The sequence below is a fragment of the Rhinolophus sinicus genome, chromosome 3 (assembly GCF_057876585.1).
Source record: "Rhinolophus sinicus isolate RSI-liver-muscle chromosome 3, RSI-T2T, whole genome shotgun sequence".
NCBI lineage: Eukaryota > Metazoa > Chordata > Mammalia > Chiroptera > Rhinolophidae > Rhinolophus > Rhinolophus sinicus.
This window is the reverse complement of record NC_142503.1, coordinates 82816949-82843885: the sequence shown is the minus strand read 5'-3', so window position 1 is coordinate 82843885 and position 26937 is coordinate 82816949. Positions and strand designations below refer to the sequence as shown.

General features: G+C 36.1%; 1 protein-coding gene across 1 annotated transcript; it reads right to left on the bottom strand.

The window, feature by feature from the left end:
* Positions 1-18783: 18783 nt before the first annotated feature.
* Positions 18784-21794, bottom strand: LOC148758517 (protein FAM170A-like). Its single transcript, XM_088796384.1, has 3 exons — positions 21669-21794; positions 20418-20558; positions 18784-19440 (listed from the first exon to the last, which is right to left on the bottom strand). The coding sequence occupies exons 2-3, from the start codon at positions 20509-20511 to the stop codon at positions 18788-18790; spliced, it is 747 nt and encodes a 248-aa protein (XP_088652510.1). The 5' UTR covers positions 20512-20558; positions 21669-21794; the 3' UTR covers positions 18784-18787.
* Between the last annotated feature and the right edge of the window lie 5143 nt (positions 21795-26937).

The window sequence follows — 26937 nt, the reverse complement described above, 5'->3', positions numbered from 1 at the left end:
TGTGTGATTTGAACATATGAAAACACAAAGTACTTTGCATGTTAAATGTTTTGTTGCAGAAGTAAAATGCTTATTTCAAAATAGATGCATAATAGAATGCACTCAAAATCTAATATATGACAATAAAACAAAAACAATGACATTGATTCTGTTGTACAAAGTTACTAATCAATTAAGATGATCAAATCATTTGCATGTAATATGCTTTGCTGATAGCATCAGAGCTTTAAGGTGATTGAAATAATTTTCAGTGTGCTCCAGTAAGCCATATGAAAATAGTGAAAAACATACTTGTTTTAATTTTTAAGGGAAATTCCAAAGCAAAATACTAACATGAATTAGGAAGTTTAAGGTCTTGGTTGATATATAAGTTTGTGACTTTTGTTAGTCATTTCAGTGATTAACAGTTTTAGACTAGCCTATGTTAGAAAGAGCATGAAATGTTTGTGGAAGATACTTTTTGTGTGTGTGTATACAGAAATAACTAGCTAGATAGAATTTTGTTTTTAAATGCTGAGTACCCTTTAAGTGCAGCATAGCACCATTTGAATGCATTTTAATACATGGTATTTGCCATTAGTGCGGGTTTGTAGAGGTCTCAAAGCCCAACAACTAAGAGAATAATATGTGAGTAAAAAAAACAGATGTATTTTTAAAAAGGAAATAAGGGAAAACAACACCAGTTTAGTTGTATCCAGAACTTAATGAAAAAACCCATTCCACTAGAAAATTAGGCAGTGTGATTTTTCAGAGATTTAAAAAAAAAAAAATTCCAAAGAGAATCCCAGTTGTTACCATTTGATTATAAGTGATTTTTAGTTCATTAATTTTAAAAACTGGTTGTTAGTGATTTAGGAGAATCTAAAATTCTGTTTTATAAAATGTGTCCTAATTGTAGAGATGTTAGAATGTGGGGAGAAAATGTACATCTAAGAATCAGTGAAATACAAGATTATTGTTCACAAGCAAAAAAGGGTAAAAAAAAAATCATCTAAAGTTACATAAAGTGGTAAAAGTCTGGATGTCAATTGAGCTCTAGTCAGCGTTAGAATTCTTTCTTTTAACCACTAAAATATAGTGCCTCACCTATAGCACCTTTGTATGTCAGTACATAAGATATAAAAGTTAAAAAAAAAAAAGCTTGCTTACTGGCATTCCATTTAATAGGTGTACTGTAGTTAATATTTAAGTATTTCCTTACTGTTGTATATTTAGTTTACGTCTAGCTCTCTGCTATTATATAAGTGGTGCCAAAGTAAACATACTAAAAGCATGCGTGCACATGAGTATTTATCTGTGGTTCATAACTAGAAGTAAAATGGCCAAGTCAAGGAGTATTCATGTTTTAAATTTTGATAGAAACAATAAAGTTGCCATATCACGACTATGCCAACTTACTGGAGGAGTTTTTTTTCTACATCCACTGAATTAATGATTAAATTCTGACTAAACTATGGAAAAATAATGTCTCACTATTTGGATTTACATTTCCTAATTTGCTGTGGAGTGAACATCCTTTTATGTTTATTATTATTATAATCATTATTATTTTTTAAGAGGGTAGCTCTTGGTTTTTGATGTTGAGTTGTATGAGTTCTTTAAATATTTTGGATTTTATCTCCATATTTGAAGTATCATTGGTGAATATCTTCTCCCATTCAGTAGGCTGTCTTTTTGTTTTGTTGATGGTTTCCTTCGCTGAGCAAAAAAAAAACAAAAAAAAAACACTATTTGATATACTCCCATTTGTTTAGGTTTTCTTGTTCCCTTGCCTGAGGAGACATGTTCAAAAATATATTATAACAGCAATGTCAAAGAGTTTACTGCCTATGTTTTCTTCTAGGAGTTTTATGATTTTGAGTCTTACACTTAAGTCTTTAATTCATTTTGAGTTTATTCTTGTGTATGGTGTAATAAAGTGGTCTAGGTTCGTTTTTGTGTATCTGTCCATTTTTCCCAATTCCATTTATTGAAGAGACTGTCTTTACACCAGTGGATATTCTTGTTTCCTTTGTCATAGATTAATTGACCACATAGAAGTGGGTTTATCAGCCCATGTCTTAGTTACACCTGAGTACAAAAATTTCTTTAAATAATTAATCTTGATAAATATTTGTAGACTCTTATTTATGTTTCAATGATTACAAAGACTCATACATACGTATATATGAAACATAACTTGTGTTTTCCAATTTCATAGTATAGACATTTATTTCTTAAAAGACTATTTCACTTAATGGTACAACTAATGGATAACATGACTTCTTTCACCAGCATTAAAGAGAAAAAAATGTTAAAACTTGTGAAAATTCTGAGTCTTACTCCATTTGCAAGCTCAAAATTTAGCTGCCACAGTTTCATTAATGATGGCAGAAGACACAAGTCCCTTGGACAGTGACAAAGGATGTTATTACTACTTATGGCCCAGAACACAGCAGGATCACAATACTCGTATTTGTCTCCCTTGTTCATGAGAGGCAGAGTTGCTCAGCTGGACATTATACTTGCTGAATGTTTGCATTGGAGGTGAGTCGGTGTCTGAGGCCCACATCCCTTTATTACTCACAGCACCAGTTTATTGATGATACCGTGTTTCCCAAAAATAAGACATAGCCGGACAATCAGCTCTAATGTCTTTTGGAGCAAACATTAATATAAGATCTGATCTTATTTTACTATAAGACTGGGTCTTAATATAATATAATATAATATAATATAATATAATATAATATAATATAATATAATATAATATAATATATACTGGGTCTTTAATATAATGTAATATAATATAATATAAATAATATAATATAATGCCCAGTCTTATACTAATTTTTGCTCCAAAAGACGCATTAGAGCTGATTGTTCGGCTAGGTCTTATTTTCGGGGAAATGGTAATGAAAGGCTCATGCTGCTGCACACACAATACCTTGAGAGCTCACTGAGCCAAGCTCTGCACTAAATGGTTTTCATCTATTATCATACGAAATTTTCACAATAAGGCCAAGATGTAGGAACTAAGAGCAATGTCAAAAATATTGACATTTCCATGGGAGAGGATGAACTTAAGCAGAGGAGGCTTAATTAACCTTGGTGCACAGAAAAGGATTTATAGAAGCCGGGCTCCAGAGCTCGTAGTTGTAATCACTCTGCTAACGTCCTTTTTCTTTTCACGATGAAGTTACTTCTAATCAGGGTACTTTGAGAGATAATTGGTCAGATTTCTTCTCATGGCCTTAAAAATACCCAAACAGGTAATGATCTCTCATTGGAATCACACAGATTGGAAAATTTTGCTATTGTATTTAATTATACTGAGAATTATGTGCAAAGATAAATTACATATATTGCAATGAAAGCATATGTGACGTTTCCAAACCTTATGTATGACAGTGGTTCTCAAAGTGCAATCCCAACCAGCAACATCACCAGGCAACTTATTAAAAAGGCAAATTTCAGGCACCACCAGCACTGAATAACAAACACTGAAACTTATCCATGCAAAGTGTTTTAACAAGCCCTCCAGGTGACTGTGATGCATGCTAAAGTTTAAGAACCACCACTGGGGAAAATCTTAGCTAGCTTTCAAATCAGGGAAGCCAAAAATGGTTTGAAAGAGGAGGGAAAGATGTATTATGAAAATAGGAAAAGGGATTGAAATAATTAAAAGAGACTTGTAACTCTCAGTTCTCTTCCAACAATTTATCTTAAACACACATTCTGATAAGCACACATTTTCCTTAGCTGGAGATTTGAAAACTTTTTTTTTTTTCCCCTGGAGAATTGAAATAGCACCAAGGCAGTCCCTCCAAATGTGAGAATTAAAAAGCCTTTCATTTTAAATATGCACTTCCTCATTTACCCCACGGTGAGGCCCACCAGTTGACAAATCCTCCCACCAGTTAACAAATCTTGCATATGGGCACAGAAGTTGTAATCAGCCTCTTATGCGTCACTCTAAAATTTTGTACAAGCCAAACTATAAATTAAATGCAAGTAAGAAAGGCATTTTCAGACATTCAAGGTCCAAATATACTCTTTTACAGAAAACTCCAGGTTTTACTCCACTAAAACAAGGGAGCAGACCAAAAGACCTGGGATCTTCTGAATAGAGCTTCCAATAGAAGCAGTGAAAGTATATTCCGTGAGTATATTTATGGAGAAGATGCAGCAAGTAACTATTTCGGATTGTTTCCCAAAAGTGGAGGACTATAGCTGGGATGTCTCGAAAATGTGTGCTTATCGAAGGAAAAAACTGGGACTCACAGATGATCTGATGTATTTTAACATGTAGAAAGTGGCATTCGAAGAAGTTTTGTAGTACTGATGAATAATTGGACAAGACTTACCAAACTAGAAGTTGGAGGGTGAGAACCTCCAGAAAGAAAAGCAGTAAACAGAAGCAATATAAATAAATTAGTTGCATGTCTTTTTATGGCAGAAAATGTTTGGAGCCATAATAAAATAAAGAATCCTGAATTAAAGAAATCAGGCCTTCAAAAGATTAGAGGATATGTTTGCAAAAATGAAACTAAAGAAAAATCAGTGTGTTTGTGCAGACACATGTACATTCAAAAGTGTTTACGTCAATATGATGAGTGGTAAGAAGATAAATTCTCATCTTCCATAGTGGAAAATCAATATGTGATCTAAAAATTAATAAATAAATAGCTGCAGCACTATATTACCTAAGTACATGGCAGAAAGTGCCAAGAAAATTAAGAGTTGAAAACAATTGCTTCTTAATTATAAAACTTGTAAAATTACTTTTATAGTTTTATATATAGTAACTATTTGGATTACTATAATTTATTTTGATGGCAATAAAATTTATAATAAAAATATGGAATATAAGGAACCAGTTTACCCATATTTTTATTATAAATTTTATGGGTAAAACAAACAAACAAACAAAAAGTAGGCAAAATAATAGCACTCAAACCATCAGACAGTGAACTCCAGTGATCTTTGAGAGAAAGGAGACTAAGAAAGATCTAAAACTGCCCTATCCTACTGTCTGGAGAAAATTTCAAGGCCAAGGCACAAGGAGGCAAAACCCAGGTACAGCCCTCTGAACTACCTGAGTGGAGCAGACGGAGTTGAGAGCCCAAGGGATCCAACGTGCCTAGAGTTTGCAAAGCACATTGATTGACACACAAGAGAGAGACACAGAAAGGAGTCTGATCTGCACAGGATTCCACTCAAATATTCAGATAACAAATAATAAGGTAATACATGTGGTGAAATTAATCAAGGCTAGGAAAGAAAGAAGCCCTAAAGGACAACAGGGAATAGTATCTGTACTTCACACAGGTCTGTGAAAAATGCTTGTATCCAATAGCTAGAGCGGAAAACTCATAAATCAGTGGGCATTGATTTAAGTACTAAAAATTGCCTTTTTTAAATAAAGGGAAGGGAATAACTTAATCCTAAAACCGTAGAAGAAATGGAGATTTGGTCCCACCAATAAAGTTTAAAGGCCAAACCAAAAGAATCAACATGTTTCCAGGTAACTTGGTTATTTCTTCACAGAAAGGTACTTATAGGATGAACTTTTGAAAAAATAAAAAGTGACATAAAGTCCCAAAGAACTATTTTTAAACATGTATTGCTAATATCACAGCTTTAAAAAAAATAAGTAAATCAACTGCCTTCATACCTAAACACATCAACCAGTTAGAAGATATAATAGGAAAAAAATCCATTTATAATAATGTCTAAAACTAAATCTAGCAAGGAACATATAAATCGTTAGGATATAACTTTAAGGCTCAAAAATAGATTTAAAAATGGCAAAATACTATATGCTGATGGATATAGTATCATAAAAATACCAGTTCTCTCCCTCATAAAATACAAATATAATGCAATCCCAATAAGAATACCAACAAATCTTTTTGTTTTTATTTATTTTCTTCCTGAAACTAGTCAAGTTGATTTTAACTGCACATGGAAAATGTAACAAGCAAGAATAGCTAAGAGACCCTTGAAAAAAAGGAAAACAGTAGGAGGAGTTTAATTCTATGAAATATTAAAACATGCTACAAAGCCTTTACATTCAAGACCATGTTGTGGCATTTGAGAGAGAGGGAGAGGGAGAAGAAGAGGGAGAGGGAGAATAGGGAGAGGGAGAGGGAGAGAGAGGAGAGGGTGAGGAAGATATCGATGGAATAAATAAGAAAATGTAGAATTAGATCTAAATACATATGAAATTTAGTATATGATAAAGATGGGAAACCAATGGTGGGAAGGTGACAAATCACTGAGGAAAAGATGGACATTTAAATAAATGAAATTAGGGCAACTGAAGAGAAGTATTTGGAGAAAAAAAAGTTGTATCAATACTTCACACCATCACTTCTTTTAAAAGGAAGATATATATATATATATATATATATATATATATATATATATATATATCCCTGAAAACAATAAAGGTGCATTCCTTATTAACCAAGAACTTTTTCTAAATATGAGTCAAAATCCAGAACCAATAAATGAAGAGATTCATAAAGTCAGCTTGTGAAATTGAAACATTGTTTAAAATCATACAATCATAATAATAATAATCAAATAATCAAATAATCAAAATAATAATAATAATCATAATAATCAAAAAATTGTAAATAAATCCCCCATATATATATATATATATATATATATGCTTTTAAATATTTAAACCAAAACTGAGAGAAAATTGCCAAAGATATGAACAGTTTACAAAAGAGGAAATGCAAATGACTCTTCACTAGATGAAAATATATTCAATCTCAATAAGAGTAAATTAAAACAATAGATGCATCATTTCTTACCTATATGATTGGAAAAACTCCAAAGCTTGACAATGCACTGATGAGACTGGAGAAAATAAATGATTTCAGATTATCACTGGCAGGAATACAAAATAGCAAACTTCTAAAGAGGATAAATTGACCATATCAAATAAAATTAAAGACGTACTTATGTGTTGACCTTCCTGGACTGTAATCTGGAAATACACACTCAGAAGTTTGAGAGAATATATGCACAAGATTATTTTAAAAAGCATTATTTATATCAACAGATAACTGAATCAACTTTGATAACTGGCCTAAATGCATCTCTCCTAAAATTCTGCAAAATCACTCACGTCCTGTTGAACGAAGCACAGCACTGAGAAGTGGGAAGGCTTGCAGTCTCTGCTTCTAAATCCCAATCCCCAGGCCTGTCTACCCTGATATAAAAGGACTAATAGTTACATTTGTCGTTTCTTCCATACAGTTATAGATGATTCAATTACACCATTCTTTCAGAAATGTGTGAGGGAAGCAGAAACATTGGTGCCTAAACTTTTCTTTCCTTCTTGATTCTCCTCTTTGTATTCCTACATTCTACCAATTGGAAGGCTGACTGACTCTTCTCATGTGTGAAGAACATCCCTCACATTAAATTTTCTTACTTCCTGTAATGGTATGAAGTCTCTCCTGTCCCAGATGGAATGACTGCAGCTTCTGGGTGGGAGTGAGGTGGAGATGGAAATTGACATGTATTAGTTTAATATTCTCAAAATTTCACTTGCATTGCACTTACTTTGAGAAACATAGCAAGTAGTACAACTGTCATCAAGAGGCAGCAGAGTACTGCCTGCATCTAGTGTGATAATGCCAAAGGGACAGAGAAAGCAGACAGGTGAGGGCCTTTTGTTTACCTTTCGATTTCCCAGAATGAGTAATCAAATCTTGATTGCAAAGATAATGTTTATTACAAAAGTTACCATGATAACTTTCACCGAGAATAATTGAGCTGTTATCTGAAATTCTTATTTTCTATTAATGTGGAGATTAGGCCTTATGGTTGCATCTAAATAGTCTCTGCTATTTGGGACTTTGGCATGAAGAGGCTATCAGAAATTGTGGGTTCATTCAATAATAAACACATATACTGTCGCATCCGGCACGATAAGGGTTGTGGGGAGCGAGGAGGGCGGCACAGGGTTAAAAAAAGACAGTAGCCATGAATAGAGTTTAAGCATGGAGGCCCAGGGACCCACACAGCCTCAAGGTCTGGGCTGTGGCTGTGGCGCCTAATCTGGCCTGTGCATTAGCTTTTATTAGTTAGGTGGGGAAGCAAAGGAGATAAAGCTTGTCAATCTCACGATCTGTGAATTCCATACACTATAATAGAAAACTGATTCAAGCCAATCACCCTTGCCTGCAGGCAGCCTCCCCAAGGACAAAACCTATATGCATATGAATAGATGGAGAACACATCATTGAATCACTTTGCTTGCAGGTTTTAGGAAGGAATGCAGCTACAGAGGCAGAGGCTTTCCTTAGCCTGAGGAAGGTGCGGGGGCTGTGCCCACCTCTGTGAACCCAGTGGGTTCTCCTGTTGGTCCCCACTCGGCTTCGCCTGTCTTAAGTTGCTTTCCACGTGGAAAGTCGTACCCTTCATTGGCTGACCAGCGATCTTTCTGGGACCAAACAGGGAGACATAAGGTGCAAACACAAAGGTTAAGCAAAGTCCCTGAAAGGATCTATCTCATAGACTCTCCTTTCTTTGGGGTCAGGTATGAGGAGACAAACAGGTAGGCTGCGGAGTGGCGACATATACTTTCATGATCATAATCCTTATTATATAAGAAAAAAGGATTTTAGTAAAGTGAGGTTGGTACATCATACTGTTAAAATAGATTGATAGAAAATAATACATACTTTGTGTTGAGATGTTCTTTAAAAATATCAGGTAGAGCTTAATACTGACAGCCTGGTAAGAGACAAACTCCTTCCTGGTATAAATTATGTGATCAGTGCCATTATTCTTGTGAAATGCACTATCTTTTGTGCATTACTGCAGTATAAGGGTGCAGCCTATGTTACTGACTAGATTTTATTATATTCATATTATTTCCCTCCAACAAAATAGTTACGCATTTTTAACTTTATTAATAATGATGGTCCTAGTTACTAAAATGAAGTATCACATGGCTTTTTATTGAGCCAGTATGACCTAGCAATAAATGTTAAATCTTATTAAGTCTTTACATTTTCAGTTGAATTGATGCCACAACATGATAACCGACAAGGGCTTGTTTTGTTGTTGTGAGAGTCTATTATCAATGTACCTGAGGGTAAGTATGTGTTCATGCAAATTCTTAATACATAAACGATAAACCTATTTTTGAACAGCATATTTGTGACGTTTTCAAAAATACCCATAATAGAGTCTTATAGTTTTCTGCAAACTTCAGACACTAATTAGGTGAAGTATCCCTAAATAGGTCTAATTATAACCTGAAAAAGTACAGTAAATACATTAGTTTCACTGTTTCTAGCTTTCTTGGATACTTTATTGTACTTTTTTCCGATTCACAATTAGACACTTTATTTCTGGTGAAAGGGGAATATGTTTTATGATTTTGTATTTATGGCTTCACTGAATTATGATCAGAAAATGTTTGTAACACTACTGCTTAAAATACAGAGTATTCAAGAAATCTAGAAATGTAAGGAAAAGGGGGTTTAAAAGGAAGTTTATCTCATGGTTCCCAATATTTTGGATTCCCTGTACATGTTACAACTCATACATAAAAATCTGCCCTCTAGGTTCTAAGCTTATTCATTACAGATGTCAACACCTACCTCTGAAAATAATTGCCGGAATCTCTTAAATTTAGACCACTGGGATTATCTACTATATCTATATCTATATATCTATATCTGTCTATCTATCTGTCTGTCTGTCTGTCTATCTATCATCCATCTACTACCTACCTATACTCAGAATAAACACAACTTTATCTAATCTGTAACTGTTTTTCTGCTTTGAAAGCTCACAAAAGAAACACAAATGAAAATGGGCGTGCCATTATGGCATAATTTTTATGTACCATATATACTCAAGTCCAACTCTTACTAGTAGTATGACACTATTGACATAATACGTGTTCTTGGAAAAAAAGAAAATGCTAGTATTTTAAATTTCTGCTTATTAAAAATTACGATGGGTTAACAAAAAATGTTTTAATTGTGCTAAGTACATTAAACTTCAGGTTATAAAGTTAGATTTCATTTATCATCACATGTGATATTGATGAGCTTTTATATATATATTTGCAATAAAGACTTTATTCTAGTTTGAGGTTCACAGAAAAATTGAGGGGAAGGTACAGGGTTATTGCATATGACCCCTGCTACACACGCATGGTCTCAGAAACTATCAGCATCCCCAATCAGAACGGAACATTTGTTATAATTGATAAACCTACAGTCACACAACTTAGTCACCCAAAGTCTTTAGTTTACCTTGTCTCTTGGCGTTGTATAGTCTATGGGTTTTATACCCATAATTATGGTATCATGCAAAGTATTTTCACTGCCCTAAAAATCCTCTGTGCTCTGACTATTCATCCCTCCCCCTTCTCCCTCACCCCGGCAACCATTCATCTTTTTATAGTCTCCATAGTTTTGCCTTTTTCAGAATGTTACATATCAGTAGTTAGAGTCACATAGTATGTTGCCTTTTCAGATTGGCTACTTTCATTTAGTTATATGCATTTAAGTTTCTTCCATATCTTTTCATGATTCAATACCTCTTTTCTTTTCAGTATTGATAAGTTCTTTGAATTTTCAACTTTAAAAGTAAAAAATAACAAACTCTTTCTAAGTCATTCTATCTGTGATAGAAAACATTTAAAAACTACTATGTCATGAATAAGGAAAAGTTATACAATGTAAAAATTGGCATGAATTTATAATAAAGGCACAACACTAATGTTGGAAAGTGTTTTATGTAGGGGACTCAAATTTCAACCTGTAGAAATCTAAAGAGCTATCTGTATAACACTAAACACATAATTTCCAATCTTTAACCACACTGTGGTAGCCACTATAGAAAACTACACTTTTTAAAAAGCGTATTTTATACTGTACTTAATATGAGGTGTACTGGAACTGAGAAAGAAAATGAAAGCAAGAAAGGAAGGATTTTGCATCTCAGAAGGATATATATACACACTTTTACAGGTAAATGGAAAAATCAAATTAATATAACCTATAGATATTAAAATCATTAGCCATCACATAAAAAATAAGAATAGTAAATGCCAAAAATGGAATTGGTAGCATGCAAAAAAGTTATTCTCTTTGCCCATTGAACAAAAATTCACTATGGAACTCTTCAATATATATTTCTACACAGAATACATGTTATACTCCAGTCCCTGCAGAAACATACCAGTTTTAGCATAGAGATAAGATTAACATAAATGGCATTTTTTAACAATTAAGGGACTTTCAAAATCCAGTATTTCCATGTGATTCAAACAAGGTGCACAAAAAATTGAAAATGAATTAAAAAATATTTTCTTTGTGCCAAGTCCCTGACTAACCCTGCATGGCCCATGTGAAGGATGAACCCAAAGAAGCACAGCAAAGGCTTTGAAAACTGAACTAACACTTGAACCATCACCCACATAAAATGAGACAGAAATTACATTCTAAATTTGGCAAGCTTGGCAGCATGCAAAAATATAAAATAAGCATTTGCAACAGAATTTTAACAGCACTCAGAATCTTTCATTGTAATTTTGAAAATGTATCAGATACAATTCTAAACTATTCAATAAACAAAGGACCAAAAGCTATGATAAACTCTCAAGGGAACAACAACAACAACATAAAAACCCAACAGATGCCAATATCATGGTGACACAGATGTTGAGTTTTCAGAAAAAGGATTTAATGCAGCTATTATAACTGTGGTCTATGAAGTGAATATGAACATTTTAAATTAGTAGATAAATAGGAGTATACAGAGAGATATACAAACAATAAGAATATCCAAATTGAAATATTAGAATTGGATATTATAATGTTTTAAATTTTAAAAATCATGGTTTGGACCAAAGAGCAGAATGGCTACGACAAATGAAGCATTCAGTGAATCTGAAGGTAGATAAACAGAAATTCAATCTGAAGAAGAGAGAGAAAAAAATTTAAAAAAAGCAATGAACAGAGCTTCTGAGAATTGCAGGACAATAGAAATAGTTGTAACACTCATAACACTGGTGTGAGAGAGGAGGGGATGGGGAGGGGAGGGGAGGGGAGGGGAGGGGAGGGGAGGGGAGGGGAGGGGAGGGGAGGGGAGGAGAATAGGTTAGTGCAGAAAGTATCTGAAGAAATAGCTACCAAATATTTTCTAAATTTGATGAAAAACAAATTTACAGATTCAAGAAGCTCTGTGAATAAAACATGTACAAGATCTGTATAATAAAAAGTAAAAACACCGATAAAAGAAATCAAAGAAGACCTAAATAAATTGAGAAACATATAATGTTCATAGTTAGAATGCCCAACATACTAAAGATATCATTTTTTGACAAAATGATCTGCAAATTAAATGTAAACCCTATTAAAATCCCAAGAAAAATTAACATATATATGTGTAGGTGTATATATATATGTATATATGTATGTATATATATGATATGTATATATGCATGTATGTATATATATATATATATATATATATATATATATATATATATGAAAGCTTGTCTTAAAATTTATGTGGAAACACAAAGGAATGAGAATAGCTACAGTAATATGAAAAAGAAGCATCAAGTTGGAGGAAACACACTGCCTATTTTTAAGACTTAGTATCTACAGCAATCAATACAGCATGAAATAGCAGATAGACAGACACATAGATAATGGAACAGAGTGGGAAATCCAGAAATAAATCCACACAAATGTGACTAGCTGATTTTTAATCAAAGTTGCAAAAGAAATTCAGTGGAGGAAAAATAGACCATTTTTAAAATGGGACTGGAACAATAAATATCAGTGACAAAAATTATCCATCTAAATCATACACCTTGTACAAAAATTAATTCAAACGCATCATTGGTAGATCTAAATGTAAAGCTATAAAACTTTGAGAATGTAAGGGGAAATTTTTGAAACTAGAGTAGGTGATGAGTTCTTAGACATATCAGCAGAAGCACTATTCATAAAATAAAATAGCTAATATATTTGGTCTCATAAAAATTAAAAACTTTTGCTCTACCTAAGATGCTGTGAAGAGCCTGAAAAGACTCTTCTATTGGGAGAAAATATTTTAAATTCACATATCCAACAAATAATTCATATCCAAAACATATAAAGGACTCTCTAAATAGTAAGAACACAGTCTAACTTAAAAATGGCAAAAGACTTACACAGACAATTCACAAAAGAAGGCAGGTAAATGACGAATAAATATATGACTAGATGCTCAGCATCACTAGTCATAAGGGAAATGCTAACTAAAACAACCACAAGATACTACTGCCTATCTATTAAAATGGCTTCAAAATACTTACTTACACTGTCAAAATACTTACACTGGTGAGGATGCAGGGAAACTGGATTTCTCATACATTGATAGAAATATGAAAACGCTATAGCCACTTGGAAATCAGTCTGCAGTTTAAGAAGATTTACATTTAACATATGTCCAAACAATAACAATTTTAGACATTTGTATTAGAACAATAAATACTTATATTCACATAAAACCTTTCAGTAAGGCCATTATTAGTGTGAGCATCATTTATAATCACCAATAACTTGAAATCACAAAATGCCCTTGAATATGTGACACATTAAATTGTTCTATATCATGCGATAGACTACTACTCAGCAATAAAAGTAATGAACAATATCAATATGTGCAACAACTTGACTGATCTTACGGGAATTATGCTTAGTTGACAAGACCAATCTCAATACTGCTTTCACAATATCCCAATAATTTTGTTATGATGTATAGTCATTCTCATTTGTTCCTATGCTGGTGGAAATGTAAATTGGTACAGCCACTATGGAAAACAGTATGGGGGTTTCTCAAAAAATTAAGAATAGAATTACCATATGACCCAGAAATTCCTCTTCTACATTTCCACCCAAAAAATTGGAAAACATTTATCTGTAAAGACATATGTATCCCTATGTTTGTTACAGCATTATTCACAGTGGCTAAGACATGGAAACAACCAAAGTGCCTTTCAATAGATGATTGGCTAAAGAAGGTGTGGTACATTTATACAATGGAACACTACTCTGCCATAGAAAAGATGAAATACTGCTATTTGTGACACCACCTATGGATCTTAAGATTCTTATCCCAAGCTAATTAGACTTGAAGAATAGATAAGTGCCTGTCAGGAGTTAGAGAAAGAGAGGATGGATGTGACTATAAAGGGCAACAAGAGAAACTTGCTTTGTGGTAACACAGCACTTCTGTTATCTTGATTGCAATGATGAGTATACAAATCTGTACATCTGATAAAATATCATAATTATATGTAAAAATATACAAAATGCATGCATGAAAAATAGTGAAATCTAAGTGAGGTCTGTAGTCAGGTTGATTGTGCTGCTCCAGTCACTGCTCTTATATTGGTGATGCACTGTGTTTATGCTGAGAGAAGCTGGGTGATGGGTACACACGACCTCACTGGACTGTTTTTGCTACTTGAGTTGATAATTACTTCAAAAATTAAAATATTTTTAAAACTCAGCAAATCTCACACTATATAAACTAAAAAGAAAAAAATCGTACCTAGACACATCATAATCAATCTCTGACAATCACAAGTAAAGAAGATAAATCTCAAAAACAAGTGAAAATATTTTGAGTAACTATTTCCGCCAGATACCATATTGTGTGCTTTTACCTTTGTCTTCTTTCCCTCACAATTACAGTTATTTTAGGTATTATGATCTCCATTTTCAAGATGAGCGTGCTGACTCAGAAAGTATACAAAGCCACTGTGAAATCATATGGAATTTAAACCTAGGTCAATGCAGTTGTATTCAAGTCCACCTTGTCCATTGAAGCCATTTTTAATACAACTTCCTAATTCATCAAGGATATAATGTACACAATGAGTATAAATATATCTCTTACTGTTTCAACATAAAGTCTGAGGAATGTGTTACTCCTTTCTGGGTTACTTCATTTCAACTACAAAATGGAAGAAATTATCACGTTGAGGCTAATTTGCATCATTTAAGGAACTTTAGGTTACAAACAACAGTAAATGACTCAGGCTAATTGAGGAATAAAACCAAAGATTTATGTAGTAACAGTTAAAACAGCCAGATCTTTCAAAAAAGAGGAATTGAAGCAAGTCCAACAGTAGAAGCTCATGAGTTCTAGACAAAGGATAACTCACTTCTAAACCCCACAATCTCTCTCTCTTCTGTTTTAATTTTCTAAGCTATCACTACCGATTGGTCTAATATGGGTAGATGTTTATCCCTAAGTCAATCAGGAAAACTGATTAGTGAAGTAATGATTTCACTTGACTAGTCTGACTGTCCTGCCCACATATTTGCCCAGAAGGTGGTCCAATATAGATAGATGTTTATCCCTAAGTGAATCATCAATGCCAATTTGTAGTCTGACTTACCCTACCCACATACTTGCCCAGAAGGTGGTCTGATAAGGACAGATGTTTATTCCTAAATCAATTGTGAAAGCCAATCAGCAGTCTGACTGAGTTGCCCACATATTTGCTCAGAAGGTGGTCCAATAAGGATATATGTTTATCCCTAAGTCAATCCTGAAAGCCAAATGGTAGTTTAACTGATTTGCGTACGTATTTTCCCAGAAAGTTTTCCGATATGGATAGATGTTTATTCCTAAATCAGTCATGAAATCCAATTAGCACTCTGACTGACTTACTCACATATTTTCCCAGATTTTGTCTGATATGGATAGATGTTTATATCTAACTCAATGATGGAAGCCAAATGGTAGTCTGACTTGCCCACATATTTTCCCAGATGCTGGTATGATATGGATGTTTATCCCTAAGTCAATCATGAAAGCCAATTGGTAATCTGACTGACATGCCCACATATTTGCACAGAAGGTGGTCCAATATGGATAGATGTTTATCCCTAAGTGGATCATGAAAGCCAATTAGTAGTCTGACTGACTTGCCCACATATTTTCCCAGAAGATGGTCTGATCTGGATAGATGTTTATCCATAAGTCAATCATGAAAGCCAATTCGTATGTGACTTGCTCACATATTTGCCCAGAAGGTAGGTCCTCTTTTCAAAGGAAGTAGGGGAAAGTACATGGCAGATGAAAGCAAAAGCAGACAACCCATCTTTCAGCTTCTATGAATGTGTCGACACACAAGTGCATATATACTCCTTATATGTACATATCCATGGAGACTGATGGAACACAAAATGAATAGATTCAGTATATAGGGTAGTTTTGATCTTTAATAATTTCATAAGGACAAAAGCTACAAATTATAAAGAACATAATTTAAAGTTGAACTATTTTAATTTCCCTTCTCCTGTATAGTTTTGTGAATTGTAAATATTTTTTTTAATTTTCATTTTTTGATTGTTTCTGATTGAAGATGGCACGAGTGACAAAAATTAAAATTTGTCTTTGAAATGTACAAAATAAACAGGATTAATAACATGTAAATAATCAAGCATGCAAATTACATTTTGTATATATTATAACAAAATTTTCAAAGAAATTTTAATTTTTGTCACTTTGCCATCTTCAATCAGAGTCTCATCACCACAGGCAATCCTGCAGGTATTTTCAATGGCCTCTCACTCCCTAAGGGGGGTTAGCAGGAGCAAGAGTGTTTGCACAGATCTCCTGAGTGTGTAGTATTCCCAGTATTCACAGGGCTCCTCACAGCACTATGAAGGTGTTTTCTCCAGAGCTGTGCACATTTTACCAGAACAATTGGGAGGATCAGGTATATCTGTCTTCAGGCCAGTCCTATTTTGTTGTGGTGGTGCTCACGAGAATTGCTGTGCTCTCTTCAGACTGTAGTGTGCGCTGGACACCATTGTCTGAAATCTTCATGACAACAGGTCTGTGTTCCTGTGAACGACCAAAGTGGAGAACGAGAACTATTCAGTGACAAAAGCAGCTTTTCTTGTTTTAGTGATAAGTGTTCAGCCAATCTTAGGGTTTCCCGCATGATTTAGAAAATCCAGGACAATTTTCTTTATTTCTTTTTAATTAAAGTTTATTGGGGTCACAATTGTTAGTAAAGTTACATAGATTTCAGGTTTACAATTCTGTAATATATCATCTATAGATTACATTGTATGCTCACCACCCAGAGTCAGTTCTCCTTCCATCATCATATATTGGATTCCTTTTCAGTTTTCATTCTAACTATGACTTTTAAGGCAAGGAGGATGATCCCTTCATTTTCCCCATTAACGAAAGAGATACACTCTCATTTATTGGAGGGTGAACCTCGGTTTGCAATGTCTTTGCAGCCCTGTCTATGTTTAACTGCTCTGTTGGGTCACATAAACAAAACACTTGATGCTGTAACAAAATAAAATAGTAAGATGAGACATTTGTGAACCTTCAAAAAAGGGTATGGAGGTTCTCCAGAAAGCAACACATTACAAGTTGCCAGAAATAGTCCAGAGCTGAAGGGTAGCCTCTATCCTTCTCCTTCCTTAGTTTACCTGAAATTAATAGGAAGCAGCCAAAGATACTGCCTCCTAGTATTTACCAAGAACACTTGGTTCCCAGAAAAGGAAAAAAAAGATTCCATTGATTGTTTCTTCCAAGTGGTTGAAATCACAAAATGATTTCACTCATATGTGGAATATAAAACAGGAAGAAACAAACAAAACAAAGGAACTCATGGATACAGACAACACTATGGTGGTTACCAAAGCAGAAGAGAGGTGGAGGAAGGATGAAGAAAGTAAAGGGAGTCAAACATATACTGACGTCAGGAGACTAGACTCTGGGTATCTGGCCCAGAATGTAATATACAGATACTGTATTACAAGATCTTTACCTGAAATTTATATAATGTTACTAACCAATATTACCCCAATATATTAATCTAAAAAAAAAACTGTTCAACAACGCTAAAACAAAAATGACAAAATGGAGCCTTAGATCTTACACCAGGGAAAAGGCAGAACCATGAGTGGCCTGCACACCAACCCTTCCTCTAGGCCTGAAGGCGTCTCTCTGATGTACTCTATGCCTCTTGGAAGGGAAGGTGGCCAGGGAATAAACCTAGGGGGAAGGTGACACTTAGAACCTTTGGTTAATTACAAGATGGTGAGCATTGCCTTCTCTGCCCAGCTGAACTTCTAGACAGGTCTTTATCCTTGTCCCTTCAAAAGGAATGGAAAGGAAACTGTCTCATTAATGTGCCACCAACCAAGTATTCCTCTTCCAACTATATATTCTCCTGGAGGTAATTCTTTGTCACAGTTAATATGGGACCTTGGTAGGCATCTCTCGTGGACCCTACATTTTCTCAGAACCCGAAATCCCAAGTATCCTTGAGGTGCTATCTTACCCGTAGGACACTCACCTCTTCTACAGTCTGGCCCATAGCAGTTTCCACCTCTAGTGAGTCTCCTTTTCTCAACTATGCTGGTAGAGATGACATACTGGTGTTCGCTGTTCTTTAATTCGCATGGCATCTTGCCCTTCTGCATGGCACTGTTTGCCTTTTTCTCCCACCTTCTCAGGAGGGCAGTGGATAGCATTAAAAGGGATTCTCTGCTCCTACTGGTAGTGAGGTGGTAGAGGTGATAATGTCTGATTGACATAAACAAAGGTGGGTACTATGGCTGCCTAGAGGAAAGGAAGCCCCCTTAGTAGAGTTGGGCCTGCTTTACTTCCTCTCTCTTAGGGGCTGAAAAACTGTCTATTTGTTCAGGGTTCTCCTCATGCCAAAATGTTGTAACGTCTGGCATCTAAGTGTCTCCTGGGTTTTTTTTTTTTTTTTTTAATTCCTCCTCCTCCTCCTCCTCTTCCTTCTCTTCCTCGTCCTGTTTCTCCTGTCCTTGCTCTTTTGCCAAAACAAGGTATCATGGGGAGCATGGCAACAGAAGCCCTGTCTCCCCACGTACCCATGAAGGATCGCTACACTGGGGTAGCTCCAGCAGCCGCCCATGCACCTGAAGTCACAGTGCGGGGCCCCCAGCCACTCAGGCGGCTGCGCCCTGAAACGGTCCTCCATGCCTGGAGGCCCTGCTGGGGTGTCAGCCTCCGGCCTTTCCTCGTAGGCTCTGCGGACTAAGGTGGACTCAGTTAGGCGTGTCATCATAGACATGTGAGAGACACTGACTTCCCTATGGATCTGTCTAGAAAAGGTGATTTCTTCCATTTTTGTCTTCTTTTGGGGGCGCTCCATTTCTTCCTCTGCATCGCTTAAGTCAGCCACACCCCTTTTCATTGGGACGTGCATGGAGTGGGTTCTTATGTCCTTTTCCACTTGCATCTGTGCTGAATATACAAAGGTGTTACTATTAGTAACCAAATGCACAGGACATGCGCTATGTGGATAAGGGTGGCAAATACCCCACTGCTCCATGTCCTGGGGTACAGGCATCTCGGGGGATCCAAGACTAGACACATTATGATGCAATTGGTGGATTCCTAGGGAAAAGAAATTCACATATAAGAAAACTGGAATAAGCATTTCAAGTCTATGGTCGTTAAGATGGTCATGCCCTATGTGCATATATGTGACGTTGCAGAATTCTGTGGGTGGCATGCTTATTTGAGGTGTATACATTGCACTGTGTTCTTGTGGGGTTGTATTTATGTTCTGGGTAACATTTGGGGAGTGTTTTCGATATTGCAAAAGGGGATGGAGAATGAGTGTGTGCATGTTTGTTATGTGGTGTGACAGTGCATGTGGAGAAGTGCAGGAGAGGTACACGTTCTTCCCTTGACACAGTCAGACTTAGAGTGTTAGAGGACGTGTATATGAGCTCTCAGAATGTGCAGCTCTATGAAGGTCTGAAGCCTTGTGTGCCAAGTGGCCTAAGAATTACAAAGACAGAATACATGCAAGCTCATTCCCTTCAGGGCATATGAGTTTTCTAGAGTTTGGCCTAGAATGAGGGATATAAAACAGGTTATCTGTGTGAGGGGATATGAATTCTTTATGGAATTAGTGTAGAAATTGGTGAGTCTGATTGTGCGAAGGAATGAAGATAAGGGTGTACCTACTAGAGAATGGAAAAGATAGATAGGAATGAAATCATGCATATTTGAGAGAAAAAGTGAAAAGGAGAAGTGGGGCAATACCTGGTATTAAGGAGTATGGATGTGTGAGTGTGTGTGAGGATATGAGTTTGTGATTATCTGAGGTGGCAGGTCTGACTAAGCCCCCATACACGTGTCAGGACTGTCCACTACTCAGCCGCACCTGTCCCTGTGTCCCTATGTCAGAAATGTGTTCTGAGGAGCTTTGCCCTACCCCTGTTTAGCCCTCTGCAGAACCTTTACCGCCAGCCCTGAAGCCCTTTCCTGTTTTTGAGGAGAAAGTGAAACAAGTAGAGACTGGGCTGAGTAGCTCAGCTGTGACTCCTGTCCAAGCTCCGATCCCACCTTTGCATATTCCTTACCACAGTCATGAGCAAGACTATGCTCGCATGGAGAGGACATAAAAGAGAAGTATTCTGAGGCGGACACTGCTGTCTGACTCCAGCCCGGGGCCATCACACATGACTCGTACTGAGAATCATCCTCCTGGATGTACCCGAATTCTGGGGAATAGAATGAAAAAAGGAATATTGAGATGTGGCATATTCTGGACTCAGTGTTCATTCAAAAATGGCATGTTGTGTGGACACAGTATGTCAGGCATTGTTACGACACACGACACTTGGTCCCATAGAAATTAAGGTGACTTTCCTATTTAAAACTTGATTTACTCCAAACTGTAAGTAAACATCAATTATTAAAATTGTATGTGGTAGTTTCAGTGGGACTAGGTATGTTATAGGTGACATTTCTAGAGATCTATAGAGAATATCACAAACTTAAGAACCATGCCTGAAATACATTATGCATTACCTGAAAGTTGGGTATCAACTCAATTTTCCTCATGAAAATTGTACAGTTGGAGGATATAGGACACTGATTTAATGAAGAATTCTTCATGTATATCTATTTATATTGATATCTATATTGACATAGACATACATATACAGAGAGATGTAAGACATATGATAGATAGATGATAGATACGTGATAGATAGATAGATAGATAGATAGATAGATAGATAGATAGATAGATAGATAGATAGATCGATGACCGATGGATAGATATAAAATTATTTGTCTGGTTTATACGGAAGTCTCCATGATTCTGGAGATATTCAATAGAAGACTTCACAGACTTACCCCCAGAAACTTCCCATTCAGATCCTTTACGAGCCTCTCCCAGAGGAGACAGGGACACTTAAATGGCACGGTTATGCCCACTTATTAGAAACAGAGACCCTGGGCAGTCTTTGAGAGAAGTGGTTATTTATGGTTATTGCAGAGCAAAGAAACTCAGTTTTAATTCTAGGCAATCATGCTGCCCCTCCTCCCACCTGATTTTTCGTCAGTGCCTCATCTCCTCAAACCTCGTAACATTGTGAAAAGGCTTGTCTACAAAAGAGGAACAGGAGACGTATTCTGAGTTTAAATCCTCTGTCATCTGGCTGTGACTCCCAAATAAGAAGCGAGGAGGAAAAGAATATGACAAGGCTCAAAATATACTTTTTTGTCAATGACTGAGCAGAGAAACTGAGCTGGATTCCTACGGTCTGATAAGACCCCACTGCCCTGGTCTGCCCAGACTTTAGCTGCTCTTCCCTTTTCCTTACCAGTAGAAGAGACAGTGTAAGAAGCGGAGGCACAAGATAAATACTGAAATTCAGCGGATCTGTCTCTTGCTCCATGCACCAGGATGTTGTCCTCCAAAAAGGGTCCAGGTTGTCGAACACATTTCAGTTAAGTTTGAGAGTCCTAGAAAATGGAATAAAAGTCAGAGAAACATTGGTCCCGTTCTCCCACATTCTTCTCCCCACCTAATCTGCCTCAGTCCTACACCCCATGGAAACAATGATTTCCTTTTGAACAGCTATGGTTATCTTGGGCAGAGTCTTGGCATATTCTAGAATTCTGTGCGTCTTTATGAATCCTGCCATCAACGCTGCTCATACGCATTTACTTGGTTAAGAATTTTGGTACCAGTCCTCCCTCTACACTTTTCACCCTTTTAATATCTGCATCCCACCTACCACAGATTAAAAACCTTAAATAAAACAACTGAATTTTTTTTTTTACTTTTAAAGGTATTATTATTTTGTCACTGTCCCTATCTCAATGTTAACCAAACTCACTGCTCATTATTAAACTGTTCAAGATCATCATCACCTCTCATGAATGTGTCTGGTATATGTATTATTTACACTGGTAGCAAAATGGCATGGTGAGTGGAAGGTGTTTGGTGTATCAGTTCAAAACTTGATGGATAAAACTGGGTTATGGTTTAATGTATATTGATTATGTGTTTGTGCATCTGAATATGGGATGGACTTTGTGTGTGTGTGGTTTGTGTCTGTTCGTACAACACACATATATGTGTAGGCGGCCTTTCCTATAGTTGTGGATTTGTGTGTCTGTGTGTTATATTTTTATGTAGTTTAGGTATGGAATGTTATCACTGAGAATATTGTCTTTGAGACTAGTTCTTTCTTTGAAAGAACGTGAATGTGAAAATCAGGAGTGTAAGAGAAAGAATATATGGGCTTTGAGAACACAGGACAATGTGAAGAGCCAAAGTAAATGAGGCTGCAGACAAGAGTGTAAATAACTTTATAGTAACGTGATTACATTAGAAAATAAAAGTATGGAAGATTCAGAAGAGGTTATGATAGGATATGGAAACTGAAACCTAGAAATTTAACTCTTAAGCATTCATCAAACAGAACTGTGTCCTATTTGCAAAATACATGTAATAAAATATTCAGAAAATCACCTCTTTGAATTGTCCCACAATGAAAATAACCCAAATGCTCAGAAAAGTATAATCAGTAAAGAAATAATATTCCTTCAATGATATACAATCACCATGAATGAACAAACTTATGCTACATGCAAATGGATAAATTTCACAAATATGAGTGAAAAAAACAAAACACAAAGTAAGGCATATTGTGCACTTCTGTTTCCATAAAATTTAGAAACAGGAATATCTAATCTAGGGTCTTAGGAGTCAGAGAAAGTATAAGTCTTCGTACGGTAGGGACAAAAACAGAGCACATGGAATGTAGACATGAGTGGAAGATTATAAAGAAATGAATGGTGAGGTTAGTGAGTGCAGATGGGTCTGATAACGATGAATGTGAGAATGAAAATATATGGATGTGATGTGGTCTTCAATGGGAGTGTTTGCACTCTACCTTGAGTCTAAGTCTTGAAGATTCGACACTCAATTTTGGCCTGCTTCTAAATGTTAGTGCTTTCACACCTTCCTGATAATATTATATGACCTTCTCCAGCGCATATTAATGTACCTTCCATGTTTTTCTGATAAAACTCTCCTACCCTCAGTCTCTCTCCCACTATTTCCTTAAATAAAACACTGTTCTCCATTGATATCTCGGGTTCGTTCTGGTCCTTTTCAATGTTTTTCCCTTGGTATTTATTGTTTCCACTGCTGATCACATTAAAGAAGACGCACAAGTATTTTCCGTATTTTTCTGTACTGAGCAGCCTCGTATTGACCAATGGGCACAGTAATTCAGCTGATCTCTGGGCTCTCCCAACATCTCAACTTCCCTTTACTTCTTACTCAACCGTCCCTCCTTACAGCACCACTGAGCTTGTCTTCAGAATTGGTGTAAAAGGAGTATTTTGAAGTAGATGCAAAAGCCTTGCTTGCTTTTGGGTCTTGAGTTGTGGCTGCTGGCTTCTGTCTGTGCAGCAAAGTGTCTTGTTGTAAATACAACTTTGCTGAGAAATTAAAGAAAAATAATAGAGATATATGTAGTCCACATTTAGTGTTTGTGTATTTACCTGTCCAGTAAACAAACAAAGGCTCTATCTACTATGTGACGTGTTCAGTGAACACATAGCCTCCATCTTCATGGAGAGCATAATATGGTTCCTATAAAAATTTTAAATACACAGTAATATTTACAGTGTCTGTGTATATCATGGTTGACTGGATTCACACAATGAACTTTCTTTGCAAATGGAGCAGAGACTGCAAGCTGACCCATTTGTACCTGGACATACAACTAGATTTTATTTACCAGCTTCCCTTGCAGGTACTTTTGATGATGTGATTAAGGTTCTACACTGGAAAATGAGTGGAAATGACATATTCTACTTCTAGGCATGGCCATACAAATCCCTTCTGTTCCCCTCCATTCTCTCACCTTTCCTAGGTGAGAGATGAGATGGGATGTTGATGACCTGGGGTCAAGTGTAAGTTGCATGTTAATAATGATAAAGTTTCCATCAGTTCAAGAACATGGGTTATCTCATGGAGGATACTTGCCCTACTGGCCTGCACATATATGCTCAATTGGTACATACACAAAAAACAGACACACTTGTGTGTTAGTTTAAAGCCGAATCTAACTAATTCAGTATTAATAAATATGTGATATGTTTTTGAGAGGGAACTATGTGGACCTGGTCTATGATTAGTGGACAACTATACTGGATATTAATATTTATTTTTCCCTGGCTTATTGATATTCTGTATGTGTATATTTGTGAATAGGTATGAATGTAGGTATTCCATGTTTCACAGTTTGTGCTCAATCACATTACTGAATATGCAGTCAGGTTTGGAAGGCGAAATGAAGACAGCCTCACTCTCCAGGTCTTCTCCAAAGGCCCACTAGAGTATACAGAAATCCCAACATGTTGGAAATATCAAGTTATCTCTAGGAGAGTAAACCACTTAGAACTTTGGGATTTGCTCAGCTCTGTCTCCCACCCACCACTGAGCAACGGGTTCCTCCTCAGAGGAGTAACTTGTTTATTTTAATCTACATAGTAATCAGAACTATTTTAATTTTGCTTTTCTCAAGAAAGAGCCAAAATCTCTCCTTATTTCAACAGTCATGGTTAAGTGATGTTTTGTCTGTATGTGTGTCGTGTCTGTGTGTTAGTGTGTATGTGCGTCCTTACACATTTTTGTTCTTTCACGTCACATAGGAGCCCCACATTTACATTTTCAAAGTCTGAACCGAAAAAATTTGTTTTTAACCCTGATTAAATATATTATTTTACTCCCATCCATACACAAGCAGCTTTAAGGGTTCAAATTTTTTTTTTCAAGTTTTTTTCTATGACCCAAATACTTTATTCATTAGCTTGAGAAAGTACTATTCGTAAACTTATAAAATCATCATTCACTAAACCAATACCCTTAGGCAGAAATCAAAACAGAGAAACATATTTTGTAAGAAAAATTATGCTAATCCACCACTTTATGTGTAACAGTGTGACTCACAGTGACACGGTGTAGGTAGCACAAGTTCTAACCCACAGAGACAAGGACCTGCCCATCTGAATGTTCTCCACTCTCAGACTACCTGGGCCCTCAGGAAGACCAGCATACACCTCTCTTTCTGTCTCTCACTCTCTCTCTTGGTCTGTGAATGTGTTCCTCCCACTTTCCTTCTCTCCCTCACTACAACTAGGAATTCTCTCTCTTTCTTTAGAAGACAGTTCCTATGCCCAGAAAACATGCCTAATACCTACCTGTTGACATCATCATAGATTTGGTGGAATAAGCATTCCCTTGATGTTTTCTTTTCCTTGTCTGTTGCATGGTTGATCTCTTTAAAGAGTCAGTCATATCAGATACTTTTGTTCCACAAACTGCGCTCTCTGAATCATCTGATGATGACAAGGAATTAAATCACAGTAAGTACAATCAATACACTTAAATTACAGTCCATAAAATGAAGTCAGTTGAGAGATCACCTCCTCACTAAATCCCTGTCCTGACCGGGGCTTAGTCTATCACCTGGGATATCACGGGATGAGACATCCCTAAGCCTTCAGCAGTATTCAGTGACCCACGTATTATGACATCACTGAACTCCAGGGACTCAGCCAGTATTCGGAGGACTACAGGACGGCCACAAACCACTAACTACTAGAGTGATTCCTTTTATGAAACGGGAATCTACTATTAACTTGATGTTTTATATCTTTCACTTGATATTAAAACTAGAGGATACATGATTTGGATTACACCAAGGAAATTATTTTATGTTTCTAGACCAAACACATTAATAAACTCCCTAATGGTAAAAATAAGGCAGTACCTGAGAAAACTAGGATTACAACCATGCCTGTCTTACAGAAAATTGTAAATTTTTTATCTTATTATTAGCCCTCTAGCTTATGTACAACATTAAACTCTATGTGAGGTGTGTATCAGTGTATACATGAGGATTTGAGAGCATCTCATGATTCCATACATCTACAGCATTACTGAATTTCTCCCACTATTGGGAAGTGGGAGAGATTCAATCAATGTTGACTCTCTCTCTCATGTACTTTATAGAAAGCCATTGTCTCTTCTGCTCTTCTTTTGCTATCACTTCCCAGTGACGTGGGTACATAGGAGGCTCCTGGTTTGACATTCCCTGGCCGTCATCATGAATCCTGTCCTTGTCGAGCCTGAAGGGCTCATTCTCACGCTTCTGTTCCCCACTCTAGTCTACATCTACTGGAAACAGCTGAGCTCTGTGCAGGGTATGAACTCACCAGGGTACACATTTTCTTGTCATCTAAGTCCAGTTTGCTGACTAACCGATGGAAATTTTTATAATTTCTAGAACAATATGTTTCCTTTCTAAAACTACTATTTCAGTATTTTTTAATTGGTTTTTATAATTTTCCATGATTTTACATCTGTAATAATTGTAAACACTCTTATACACAATCCCACACATGTTCAATGAATTTATCTTCTTCAAAGATAAACGTGCTGTATTTTGTATTGCAGCACCTACCTGATAGTTATTGAGTTGTATACTTTTAGACTGAGCTTATCCTCAGCAAGGCATTACCTATTTGAATGCTCAACATGGTTGACTAACGATCCAGAGGTCTTTT